This window comes from Coregonus lavaretus (genome assembly GCF_964263955.1).
Source record: "Coregonus lavaretus genome assembly, chromosome: 17".
In the NCBI taxonomy this organism is placed as follows: domain Eukaryota; kingdom Metazoa; phylum Chordata; class Actinopteri; order Salmoniformes; family Salmonidae; genus Coregonus; species Coregonus lavaretus.
In genome coordinates, this window is record NC_140004.1 from 11,506,855 (window position 1) to 11,519,658 (window position 12,804).

The 12,804-nt window shown below is 42.3% G+C and overlaps 1 protein-coding gene across 2 annotated transcripts in view; it reads right to left on the minus strand.

Annotated features, from left to right (window-relative positions):
- Positions 1-1,935: 1,935 nt before the first annotated feature.
- LOC311144794 (proprotein convertase subtilisin/kexin type 5-like) overlaps positions 1,936-12,804 on the minus strand; it is a 74,229-nt gene continuing 63,360 nt past the window's right edge. Inside the window, exons 21-23 of one of the 2 annotated variants that reach the window (XM_084180926.1) lie at positions 9,901-10,003; positions 2,543-2,583; positions 1,936-1,970 (exon numbers count right to left, since the gene is read on the minus strand). In XM_084180926.1, the coding sequence (XP_084037052.1) occupies positions 1,957-1,970; positions 2,543-2,583; positions 9,901-10,003 (158 nt within the window). In that variant the 3' untranslated portion in view covers positions 1,936-1,956. Of the gene's footprint in view, positions 1,971-2,542; positions 2,584-9,557; positions 10,004-12,804 lie in introns of those variants that run through there. The other variant, XM_084180928.1, reaches the window with a different exon arrangement.

Consider the following 12,804-nt stretch of genomic DNA (forward strand, 5'->3'; position numbering starts at 1 on the left):
CACCGAGGCCTGTACTCTGGAGCGGGATCGATTTGGAGGTGGAGGGTCCGTCATGGTCTGGGGTGGTGTGTCACAGCATCATCGAACTGAGCTTGTTGTCATTGCAGGCAATCTCAATGCTGTGCGTTACAGGGAAGACATCCTCCTCCCTCATGTGGTACCTTTCCTGCAGGCTCATCCTGACATGACCCTCCAGCATGACAATGCCACCAGCCATACTGCTCGTTCTGTGCGTGATTTCCTGCAAGACAGGAATGTCAGTGTTCTGCCATGGCCAGCGAAGAGGCCGGATCTCAATCCCATTGAGCACGTCTGGGACCTGTTGGATCGGAGGGTGAGGGCTAGGGCCATTCCCCACAGAAATGTCCGGGAACTTGCAGGTGCCTTGGTGGAAGAGTGGGGTAACAAGAACTGGCAAATCTGGTGCAGTCCATGAGGAGGAGATGCACTGCAGTACTTAATGCAGTTGGTGGCCACACAAGATACTGACTGTTACTTTAGATTTTGACCACTCCTTTGTTCAGGGACACATTATTCAATTTCTGTTAGTCACATGTCTGTGGAACTTGTTCAGTTTATGTCTCAGTTGTTGAATCTTGTTATGTTCATACAAATATTTACACGTTAAGTTTGCTGAAAATAAACACAGTTGACAGTGAGAGGACATTTCTTTTTTTGCTGAGTTTATAAACATCTGAATTTAAGTCAACATTAAATAATTTATTCAACAAGTTCAACTTCAACTTGAGAATGGTGCATGCGTTATATATCAATACTCCCCCCCCCCCAGTTGTACCCATAGTACAGAATAATGGCTTAAACTGGTGGACAGCTCCAGATCTGAATGGTAGGAGTGTGTATTAGCTTCTGTTCCAGCCCAGCTCTAACACCAGACAAAACCCTTCACACCCTCCTGCTCTTCACGACTTCCTGCAATGACTGAAATAGACCAAAGCAGGAGAATAGTGTTCCAGGTTGAAACAGCTGACCTAGTTGAGAGATGATAAGACTAAGGCACACCCATTGGTTCTGGAATAGAGAAGATGCGAATAAGGTTTGCAATTTGGCATCAACAACATGACAGTAATTCTACCTCAAAAACAAACGTGTGAATACCAATTCATTTAAAACCCACCAAAGCAGGTAGGACTAAAGAAGGTTACATACCCTGCCTGCTAGCTATACTAATGATCTGCTGTCCAGAGGGTAAAAGTAAACATTAAGTGCATTCGGAAAGTATTCAGACCCCTTGACTTTTTCCACATTTTGTTACATTACAGCCTTATTCTAAAATTGATCAAATAAATGTTTTTCCTCATCTACACACAATACCCCATAATGACAAAGCAAAAACAGGTTTTTGCATATGTATTACAAATAAAAAACAGAAATACCTTATTTACATAATTATTCAGACCCTTTACTCTGACCTCTGTGATTGCCAACAAGGTTTTTGCCACCAATTCATAATATTTTTGACGTGTTTTTCTGGATTTTTTTGTTGTTATTCTGTCTCTCACTGTTCAAATAAACCTACCATTAAAATTATAGACTGATCATTTCTTTGTCAGTGGGCAAACGTACAAAATCAGCAGGGGATCAAATACTTTTTTCCCTCACTGTATATATATAACATTTACATATATAACATTTACATAAGTATTCAGACCCTTTACTCAGTACTTCGTTGAAGCACCTTTGGCAACGATTACAGCCTCGAGTCCTCTTGGGTATGACGCTACAAGCTTGGCACACCTGTATTTGGGGAGTTTCTCCCATTCTTCTCTGCAGATCCTCTCAAGCTCTGTCAGGTTGGATGGGGAGCGTCGCTGCACAGCTATTTTCAGGTCTCTCCAGAGATGTTCGATCGGGTTCAAGTCCGGGCTCTGGCTGGGCCACTCAAGGACATTCAGAGACTTGTCACGAAGCCACTCCTGCGTTGTCTTGGCTGTGTGCTTAGGGTCGTTGTCCTGTTGGAAGATGAACTATTTAATCCATTTTAGAATAAGGCTGTAACATAACAAAATGTGGAAAAATTCAAGGGGTCTGAATACTTTCCGAATGCACTGTATCGATATTTTGCCGCGGTAAAGTAAGCACACTGTTGACACAAGAGAGGATGCTAATCAGTCCATCTCTGAAACCTGTCAAAAAGTCAAACTAAAATAATAAAACTAGCTAAGGTAGCTACAAGTCAAGTAGTACTTGAAGTAGGCTACTCACCTCTCACCCACAGACACAAACAAACATTATCAAGAATGCATAGCCCTAGCTTCACTATCTAAGTTAGCTAGCTAGTTAACTAGCAAGCTAGACTATGGTTTATAAAAGCCAAAGAAAGATGCACTTGTTTTTATGAATTTCTCATGCATTTAAATGGTTAGACAAATAGACGGCTAATGTTGCTAAATAGCTAACCATGAGCTAGCTAGTTAGATAACAGGCATTTTCAATTTAAAATTGGCTAAATTTAACCAACTTTAGCCAATTTATTAATTACAAAATGTAGCTACCATTAGATAGTTACTCCAGAGATTCTTACCTTTGCCTCGATTCGGCAGTCTCTTCCAGATCATCATGGCCCTGGTGAGTGACATGAAGCTTGAGACAGGCATTTGTAGTTCTGTATGATAGCAGCTAATTAGCATTTCATTTTTGGGGATAAATACAGGCAAATATATTGATAAAAGTCACCTTGTCCGAGAGAGATTTACATGGTTATCAAAACATCACGCCAGGGTAAGCCTACACGAAACACTACGGAAGTCCAGAGAGGACATATGAATATATATATATATATATATTTTTTAAACCTCATTATGTTGAGATCACTACATAACAAAAGTTGTTTTGTAGAGATCACGAGATAATCAAAGTACCACGCATCATCCATTCATACGTAAAAATGTATGCACGCATGACTGTAAGTCGCTTTGGATAAAAGCGTCTGCTAAGTGGCATATAATTTTTATTATTTATTATTTTCATTTGTTTTGATGCACGATAACCACTTTATCAAGGAGCCCTGTGGCTGTATTGATTGCAATGCGGGGCATTTAAGCCCTGAACAATACCTGACAGGCAACCCTGTCTCCCAGGCTGCGTGCTGCCCAGAAGAACACAGCCAATCGCATGCAAGGAACAACGCAGCTAACTTGGCTAGTCTTGTGAGCTAGCTAGTTAGCTAAGTAGTCTTGTTAGCTGGTTGTTAGCTTGCGTAACTGATATGTGTATAATTATAAAGGGACACTTCATGTTTTGTCAATAATATATACATTTATAGTGGGTGAGCTCCATTCCTGACAGGCTGATCAGATTCAAGTCAGGATGATACCTTGTAGGTTGTTTCATAGGTAAAGCTCCTTGCAGGCAGATTAGCTAAAATCCAGAAAATCACATTGTATGATTTTTAAGTAATTAATTTGCATTTTATTGCACGACATAAGTATTTGATCACCAACCAACCAGTAAGAATTCCGGCTCTCACAGACCTGTTAGTTTTTCTTTAAGAAGCCCTCCAGATTCCGTCTCTCACAGTTGAAGTGTACCTATGATAAAAAATTACAGACCTCTATATGCTTTGTAAGTAGGAAAACCTGCAAAATTGGCAGTGTATCTCCCCACTGTAGACTGATGCATGTTATCCAGAGTGGGTGAGCTCTATTCCTGGCAGGCTGATCAGAGTCGCCTCTTCACTGTTGATGTTGAGACTGGTGTTTTGCGGGTACTATTTGATGAAGCTGCCAGTTGAGGACCTGTGAGGCGTCTGTTTCTCAAACTAGACACTCTAATGTATTTGTCTTCTTGCTCAGTTGTGCACCAGGGCCTCCCACTCCTCTTTCTATTCTGGTTACAGCCAGTTTGCGCTCTTCTGTGAAGGGAGTAGTACACAGCGTTGTACGAGATCTTCAGTTTCTTGGCAATTTCTCGCATGGAATAGCCTTCATTTCTCAGAACAAGAATAGACTGACGAGTTTCAGAAGAAAGTAATTTTTTCTGGCCATTTTGAGCCTGTAATCGAACCCACAATTGCTGATGCTCCAGATACTCAACTAGTCTCAAGAAGGCCAGTTTTATTGCTTCTTTAATTAGCACAACAGTTTTCAGCTGTGCTAACATAATTGCAAAAGGGTTTTCTAATGATCAATTAGCCTTTTAAAATGATAATCTTGGATTAGCAAACACAACGTGCCATTGGAACACAGGACTGATGGTTGCTGATAATGGGCCTCTGTACACCTGTGTAGATATTCCATTAAAAATCAGCCGTTTCCAGCTAAAATAGCCATTTACAACATTAACAATGTCTACACTGTATTTCTGATCAATTTGATGTTATTTTAAATGGACAAAAAAAAAACAAGGACATTTCTAAGTGACACCAAACTTTTGAACGGTAGTGTGTATATACAGTGAGGGAAAAATGTATTTGATCCCCTGCTGATTTTGTACGCTTGCCCACTGACAAAGAAATGATCAGTCTATAATTTTAATGGTAGGTTTATTTGAACAGTGAGAGACAGAATAACAACAAAAAAATCCAGAAAAACGCATGTCAAAAATGTTATAAATTGATTTGCATTTTAATGAGGGAAATAAGTATTTGACCCCCTCTCAATCCAAAAGATTTCTGGCTCCCAGGTGTCTTTTATAGAGGTAACGAGCTGAGATTAGGAGCACACTCTTAAAGGGTGCTCCTAATCTCAGCTTGTTACCTGTATAAAAGACACCTGTCCACAGAAGCAATCAATCAATCAGATTCCAAACTCTTCACCATGGCCAAGACCAAAGAGTTCTCCAAGGATGTCAGGGACAAGATTGTAGACCTACACAAGGCTGGAATGGGCTACAAGACCATCGCCAAGCAGCTTGGTGAGAAGGTGACAACAGTTGGTGCGATTATTCGCAAATGGAAGAAACACAAAATAACTGTCAATCTCCCTCGGCCTGGGGCTCCATGCAAGATCTCACCTCGTGGAGTTGCAATGATCATGAGAACGGTGGGGAATCAGCCCAGAACTACACAGCAGGATCTTGTCAATGATCTCAAGGCAGCTGGGACCATAGTCACCAAGAAAACAATTGGTAACACACTACACCGTGAAGGACTGAAAAATCCTGCAGCGCCCGCAAGGTCCCCCTGCTCAAGAAAGCACATATACATGCCGTCTGAAGTTTGCCAATGAACATCTGAATGATTCAGAGGAGAACTGGGTGAAAGTGTTGTGGTCAGATGAGACCAAAATCGAGCTCTTTGGCATCAACTGAACTCGCCGTGTTTGGAGGAGGAGGAATGCTGCCTATGATCCCAAGAACACCATCCCCACCGTCAAACATGGAGGTGGAAACATTATGCTTTGGGGGTGTTTTTCTGCTAAGGGGACAGGACAACTTCTCCGCATCAAAGGGACGATGGACGGGGCCATGTACCGTCAAATCTTGGGTGAGAACCTCCGTCCCTCAGCCAGGGCATTGAAAATGGGTCGTGGATGGGTATTCCAGCATGACAATGACCCAAAACACACGGCCAAGGCAACAAAGGAGTGGCTCAAGAAGAAGCACATTAAGGTCCTGGAGTGGCCTAGCCAGTCTCCAGACCTTAATCCCATAGAAAATATGTGGAGGGAGCTGAAGGTTCAAGATGCCAAACATCAGCCTCGAAACCTTAATGATTTGGAGAAGATCTGCAAAGAGGAGTGGGACAAAATCCCTCCTGAGATGTGTGCAAACCTGGTGGCCAATTACAAGAAACATCTGACCTCTGTGATTGCCAACAAGGTTTTTGCCACCAATTCATAATATGTTTGACGTGTTTTTCTGGATTTTTTTGTTGTTATTCTGTCTCTCACTGTTCAAATAAACCTACCATTAAAATTATAGACTGATCATTTCTTTGTCAGTGGGCAAACGTACAAAATCAGCAGGGGATCAAATACTTTTTTCCCTCACTGTATATATATAACATTTACATATATAACATTTACATAAGTATTCAGACCCTTTACTCAGTACTTCGTTGAAGCACCTTTGGCAACGATTACAGCCTCGAGTCCTCTTGGGTATGACGCTACAAGCTTGGCACACCTGTAGACTTGTTCCGAAGCCACTCCTGTGTTGTCTTGGCTGTGTGCTTAGGGTCGTTGTCCTGTTGGAAGGTTAACCTTCACCCCAGTCTGAGGTCCTGAGTGCTCTGGAGCAGGTTTTCATCAAGGATCTCTCTGTACTTTGCTCCATTAATATTTCCCTCAATCCTGACTAGTCTCCCAGTCCCTGCCTCTGAAAAACATCCCCACAGCATGACGCTGCCCCCACCATGCTTCACCGTAGAGATGGTGCCAGGTTTCCTCCAGACGTGACGCTTGGCGTTCAGGCCAAAGAGTTCAATCTTGGTTTTATCAGACCAGAAAATCTTGTTTATCATGGTCTGAGTCTTTTAGGTGGCTTTTGACAAACTCCAAGCGAGCTGTCATGTGCCTTTTACTGAGTAGTGGCGTCCGTCTGGCCACTCTACGATAAAGGCCTGAATGGTGGAGTGCTGCAGAGATGGTTGTCGTTCTGGAAGGCTCTCCCATCTCCATAGAGGAACTCTGGAGCTCATTCAGAGTGACCATCGGGTTCTTGGTCACCTCCCTGACCAAGGCCCTTCTCCCCCGATTGCTCAGTTTGGCCGGATGGCCAGCTCTAGGAAGCGGCTTGGTGGTTCCAAATTTCTTCCATTTAAGAATGACACAATCCTGTCTCGGAGCTCTACGGACAATTCCTTCAACCTCATGGCTTGGTTTTTGCATGCACTGTCAACTGTGGGGCCTTATATAGACAGGTGTGTGCCTTTCCAAATCATGTCCAATCAATTGAATTTACCACCGGTGGACTCCAATCCAGTTGTAGAAACATCTCAAGGATGATCAATGGAAACAGGGTGCACCTGACCTCAATTTCGAGTCTCATAGCAAAGGGTCTGAATACTTATGTAAATAAGGTATTTCTGTTTCTAAAAACCTGTTCTCGCTTTGTCATTATGGAGTATTTTGTGTAGATTGATGAGGAAAATGTTTCATTTAATCCATTTTAGAATAAGACTGTAACGTAACAAAATGTGGAAAAAGTCAAGAGGTCTGAATACTTTCCGAATGTACTGTATATCAACATCTTTAGCCTGACCATTTGCTAAATATACTGTTAAATAACTCTGACACCCATTAGCTTAAGGGTGCTGAGCGCGTATTAGCATTAACCAACCCTTGTGCTGAGGGAGACTAGCTATCTACTTAGCTACCATCAACCCTGCACAAACCTGTGGCTCAAAGACAATTAAAAGTCAATTTATGAAAAATGTGGTCGGAGGCTTCGTATGGAGGGAGTGACACAATTGCGGAGCCTCCGGAGGCATGCAGTGGCCAAATCAAGCTCCGTACCGCATCTCAAATGTTGTAACAATGCGGAGGGCTCCATATAGCTCCGCATTGACATGATTGGTTGACGGTAGGTGGCGGCGGTACGTCCTTTATAAACACAAACTCACTTCCTTGACAACTTATAATAATAATATGCCATTTAGCAGACGCTTTTATCCAAAGCGACTTACAGTCATGCGTGCATTCATTTTTTGTGTATGGGTGGTCCCGGGGATCTAACCCACTACCCTGGCGTTACAAGCGCCGTGCTCTACCAGCTGAGCTACAGAGGACCACCTTCACAATAGCTCTGCTCTGCTAAGCGCAAGAAGTATGAAAGCTGTGACGTCTTTGGAGGCTGCATCCCAATAAATGCTGTACAGCCACTTCAGACGTCGGATTGACAAAGCAGAGCCTCTTATGCTTGATCCGAAAATGTGGTCAGAGGCTCCGTATGGAGGGTGTGACGCAATTGCGAAGCCTCCAGAGGCATGCAGAGACCAAATTGAGCTCCGTACCACATCGCGTGCGCCTCCCAAATTTTGTAACAATGCGGAGGGCTCTGTATAGCTCCATATAGCTCCGCATTGACATGATTGGTTGACGGTAGGTGGGGGCGGGAGGTCCTGTATAAACATAAACAACTTGCGTTCACAACAGCTCTGCGCTGCTCCACGAAGTGCAATAAGTATGAATGCCCTGACTTCTGCAGAGGCCGTATCACCGTAAATGCTACATGGCCAATGCAGACAACAGATTGACCATGCAGCGCCTTTAACTCTGCTGCTGCAATTTGACTTTCTGGCTGTTCTGTCCTCTCCACCTCATTTACTGCTGCCTTCTTGTGCTCAACCTGCTCGCTTTTATTGCCTCCCTTTCGGAAGAAGTTCAGAATATCCATATTTGCTCTATGCTATACAGCAGACTGAGTGACAGGTCTTTTGCTAAATGATGACATTGAAATCTAACCGGTGCTGAAGGAATGTGGGCGGTCCACTGTCCACTGTGAAATCTTGAACAATCACAGCAGCTACCGCATCACTCCAGGGGCTTCTTGCAGTACTGGGTTTCCACTAGATAACACAGCCACAAAGTCATATTCCACAGCCACAAAGTCATATTCCACAGCCACAAAGTCAGAATTGGCTAAAACAATTAGCGTTTTGGTCTTAATTCAAGGTTAGGGTTAGGCATAAGGTTAGCAGTGTGGTAAATGTTTAAAATCAGATTTTAAGAAGATAAATTGTAGAAATGGGCAAGAGTTTAGCCATAATTATAATTTTGTGGCTGTGTTAACTAATGACAACCCTACTACTGCATACTGTATATTGTATTGTTTATTTTTGTCATAAAAATGTGTCTGTAAAACATTTGGCACGCATAGTTAGGCCCTAAAGCTTAGGCTTAGCCTATGCACTAATGCCAGATAGCCTAAAATAATGAAATAAAAACCTCGGTGTAACCTATAGATATAGATTGCACAAGAATGATACATGTATGGATTTTTTTAATGTATTGTTTTCTCTTTATTCAACCCACCCCTCCTCGCCCCGCCACCCAACCAACCTTCCATCCACACAGTATTTCATGACCCTAAACCCGCCCACCCGCAAATATAACCACGGGGACTGCTGGTTAAAAGTCAACCTGTGCATTACTAGGCTACTGCCCCTCAGACCTTTGTAACATTTGTTTCAATTTTGAAATGTGATCTCCACTGGCCCAGAGTCAGGACGAGACAGACAGCTTTTCTCTGAAGGGCAAAATCATGCATCAGCATAGTTTTTATCCAAAGACATGTCAATAGAATAACAGGTAAAATGAAATGAAATGCAGCTGTTTTGCTGTCTCTCCAGTTTCAGTTTGAACATGGAAGTGATTGTGTTAGCTGTGTAGTTGGCTAGCTAGCAAGAGAGAAGAGCCTGCAAAGCAACGTGCCAATAGAACGAACCTCAATGGAACGAACAACAAAATCAGCTTGGCTGGCAACGATGCCAATCGAACAAACGACCAGTAGGCTTGACTGGCAACCCTAGATTTGTGTCGGGACTACAGTATATTCTCGTGGAGGGATGAAATAGTAGCCTATGAATACATTTTTCAAAATAAAGATTTTATTGAATTGGTAACTCCGTTGTAGAAAAGCAATTGTGCCACGCCCTCTCGTGTAAAATTGCTTTAATGTATGCTTCATAATACAAAGTTAATGTAAATCGTTACGTTATATAGAATTCCAATAATATCAACATGAAAAGTATTTTTGGACATTATCATCATTCATCAAAACATTCGTTTTGTGATGCTGAACTTCCAAAGTTATGTTTAATCAAAGAACATGCTGTTCAGTCTCATCTCACAGACAAGACATTCAGTGTATCAAAAGGTGCTCCAAGGTCTAAACTTGTCCAATACAAGTCCATTGCTTTCGGTTTCAGTTGCAATTTTGTGACGTCTGCACTAATGAATATGACCCATTCTCTAATCCACTGCAGTGTGTCCATCTCACCTGCTGGATGGGCAGCTCATGCAGTCCTCCTTCTCAGGACCTGTGCACTTATAGCAGGTGGCGTAACACAGGTGGCATTTCCCATACCTGCTCAGGTACTCACCTGAAAACAGAGAGGGAGAATATACTTACACAACCCTACCTAGGACCTACTAGGACTCATCTCACACACACTCCACATCTGATTGCTTCCTAGAAGAGCACAAAACGTGTGCATTTCTAGACATCTTTGAAAAGCGAGTCAGGTAAATAGCTTTTTTTTTTGTCTTAAAGGGGAAGTGCTGTATTTTGAGACAGGCTTGAATAAGCTAAGTAGCCAATAGGCAGAGGGTAGCATAACTTGTCTGATTCTCTGTAATAATGTTATGGGAATAATGATGCACTTTATTAAGAAAGAAAGAAAGAAAGAAAGAAAGAAAGAAAGAAAGAAAGAAAGAAAGAAAGAAAGAAAGAAAGAAAGAAAGAAAGAAAGAAAGAAAGAAAGAAAGAAAGAAAGAAAGAAAGAAAGAAAGAAAGAAAGAAAGAAAGAAAGAAAGAAAGAAAGAAAGAAAGAAAGAAAGAAAGAAAGAAAGAAAGAAAGAAAGAAAGAAAGAAAGAAAGAAAGAAAGAAAGAAAGAAAGAAAGAAAGAAAGAAAGAGAGAAAGAGAGAAAGAGAGAAAGAAAGAAAGAGAAAGAAAGAAAGAAAGAAAGAAAAAAACCCTTGACTTTTTCCACATTTTGTTCCGTTACAGCCTTATTCTAAAATGGATTAAATAAAAAAATATTCTCATCAATCTACACACAATACCCAATAATGACAAAGCGAAAACAGATTTTTAGAAATGTTTGCAAATGTATAAACAAAAAAAACAGAAAAACCTTATTTACATAAGTATTCAGACCCTTTGTTATGAGACTCGAAATTGAGCGCAGGTGCATCCTGTTTCCATTGATCATCCTTGAGATGTTTCAACAACTTGATTGGAGTCCACCTGTGGTAAATTCAATTGATTGGACATGATTTGGAAAGGCACACACCTGTCTATATAAAGGTCAGACAGTTGACAGTGCATGTCAGAGCAAAAACCAAGCCATGAGGTCAAAGGAATTGTCCGTAGAGCTCCGAGACAGGATTGTGTCATTCTTAAATGGAAGAAATTTGGAACCACCAAGCCGCTTCCTAGAGCTGGCCATCCAGCCAAACTGAGCAATCGGGGGAGAAGGGCCTTGGTCAGGGAGGTGACCAAGAACCCGATGGTCACTCTGAATGAGCTCCAGAGTTCCTCTATGGAGATGGGAGAGCCTTCCAGAAGGACAACCATCTCTGCAGCACTCCACCATTCAGGCCTTTATCGTAGAGTGGCCAGACGGACGCCACTACTCAGTAAAAGGCACATGACAGCCTGCTTGGAGTTTGCCAAAAGGCACCTAAAAGACTCAGACCATGATAAACAAGATTTTCTGGTCTGATAAAACCAAGATTGAACTCTTTGGCCTGAATGCCAAGCGTCACGTCTGGAGGAAACCTGGCATCATCCCTACGGTGAAGCATGGTGGTGGCAGCATCATGCTGTGGGGATGTTTTTCAGTGGCAAGGACTCGGTAGGATAAAACAGCAGCCTCTGGTAAGACAAGGGGTGGCAGTCTATGTATATTTGTAAACAACAGCTGCTGCACGATATCTAAGGAAGTCTCAAGGTTTTGCTTGCCTGAGGTACAGTATCTCATGACAAGCTGTAGACCACACTATCTACCAAGAGAGTTTATATATATTCTTCGTAGCTGTCTATTTACCACCACAAACCGATGCTGGCACTAAGACCGCACTCAATGAACTGTATACGGCCATAAGCAAACAGAAAAATGCTCATCCAGAGGCGGCGCTCCTAGTGGCCGGGGACTTTAATGCAGGGAAACTTAAATCAGTTTTACCTCATTTCTACCAGCATGTTCAATGTGCAACCAGAAGGAAAAACACTCTAGACCACCTTTACTCCACACACAGAGACGTGTACAAAGCTCTCCCTCGCCCTCCATTTGGAAAATCTGACCATAATTCTATCCTCCTGATTCATGCTTACAAGCCAAAACTAAAGCAGGAAGCACCAGTGACTCGGTCAATAAACAAGTGGTCAGATGAAGCAGATGCTAAGCTACAGGACTGTTTTTGTAGCACAGACTGGAATATGTTCCGGGATTCTTCTGATGGCATTGAGGAGTACACCACATCAGTCACTGGCTTCATCAATAAGTGCATCGATGACGTCGTCCTCACAGTGACTGTACGTACAGTGGGGAAAAAAGTATTTAGTCAGCCACCAATTGTGCAAGTTCTCCCACTTAAAAAGATGAGAGAGGCCTGTAATTTTCATCATAGGTACACATCAACTATGACAGACAAATTGAGAAGAAAAAAATCCAGAAAATCACATTGTAGGATTTTTAATGAATTTATTTGCAAATTATGGTGGAAAATAAGTATTTGGTCACCTACAAACAAGCAAGATTTCTGGCTCTCACAGACCTGTAACTTCTTCTTTAAGAGGCTCCTCTGTCCTCCACTCGTTACCTGTATTAATGGCACCTGTTTGAACTTGTTATCAGTATAAAAGACACCTGTCCACAACCTCAAACAGTCACACTCCAAACTCCACTATGGCCAAGACCAAAGAGCTGTCAAAGGACACCAGAAACAAAATTGTAGACCTGCACCAGGCTGGGAAGACTGAATCTGCAATAGGTAAGCAGCTTGGTTTGAAGAAATCAACTGTGGGAGCAATTATTAGGAAATGGAAGACATACAAGACCACTGATAATCTCCCTCGATCTAGGGCTCCACGCAAGATCTCACCCCGTGGGGTCAAAATGATCACAAGAATGGTGAGCAAAAATCCCAGAACCACACAGGGGGACCTAGTGAATGAC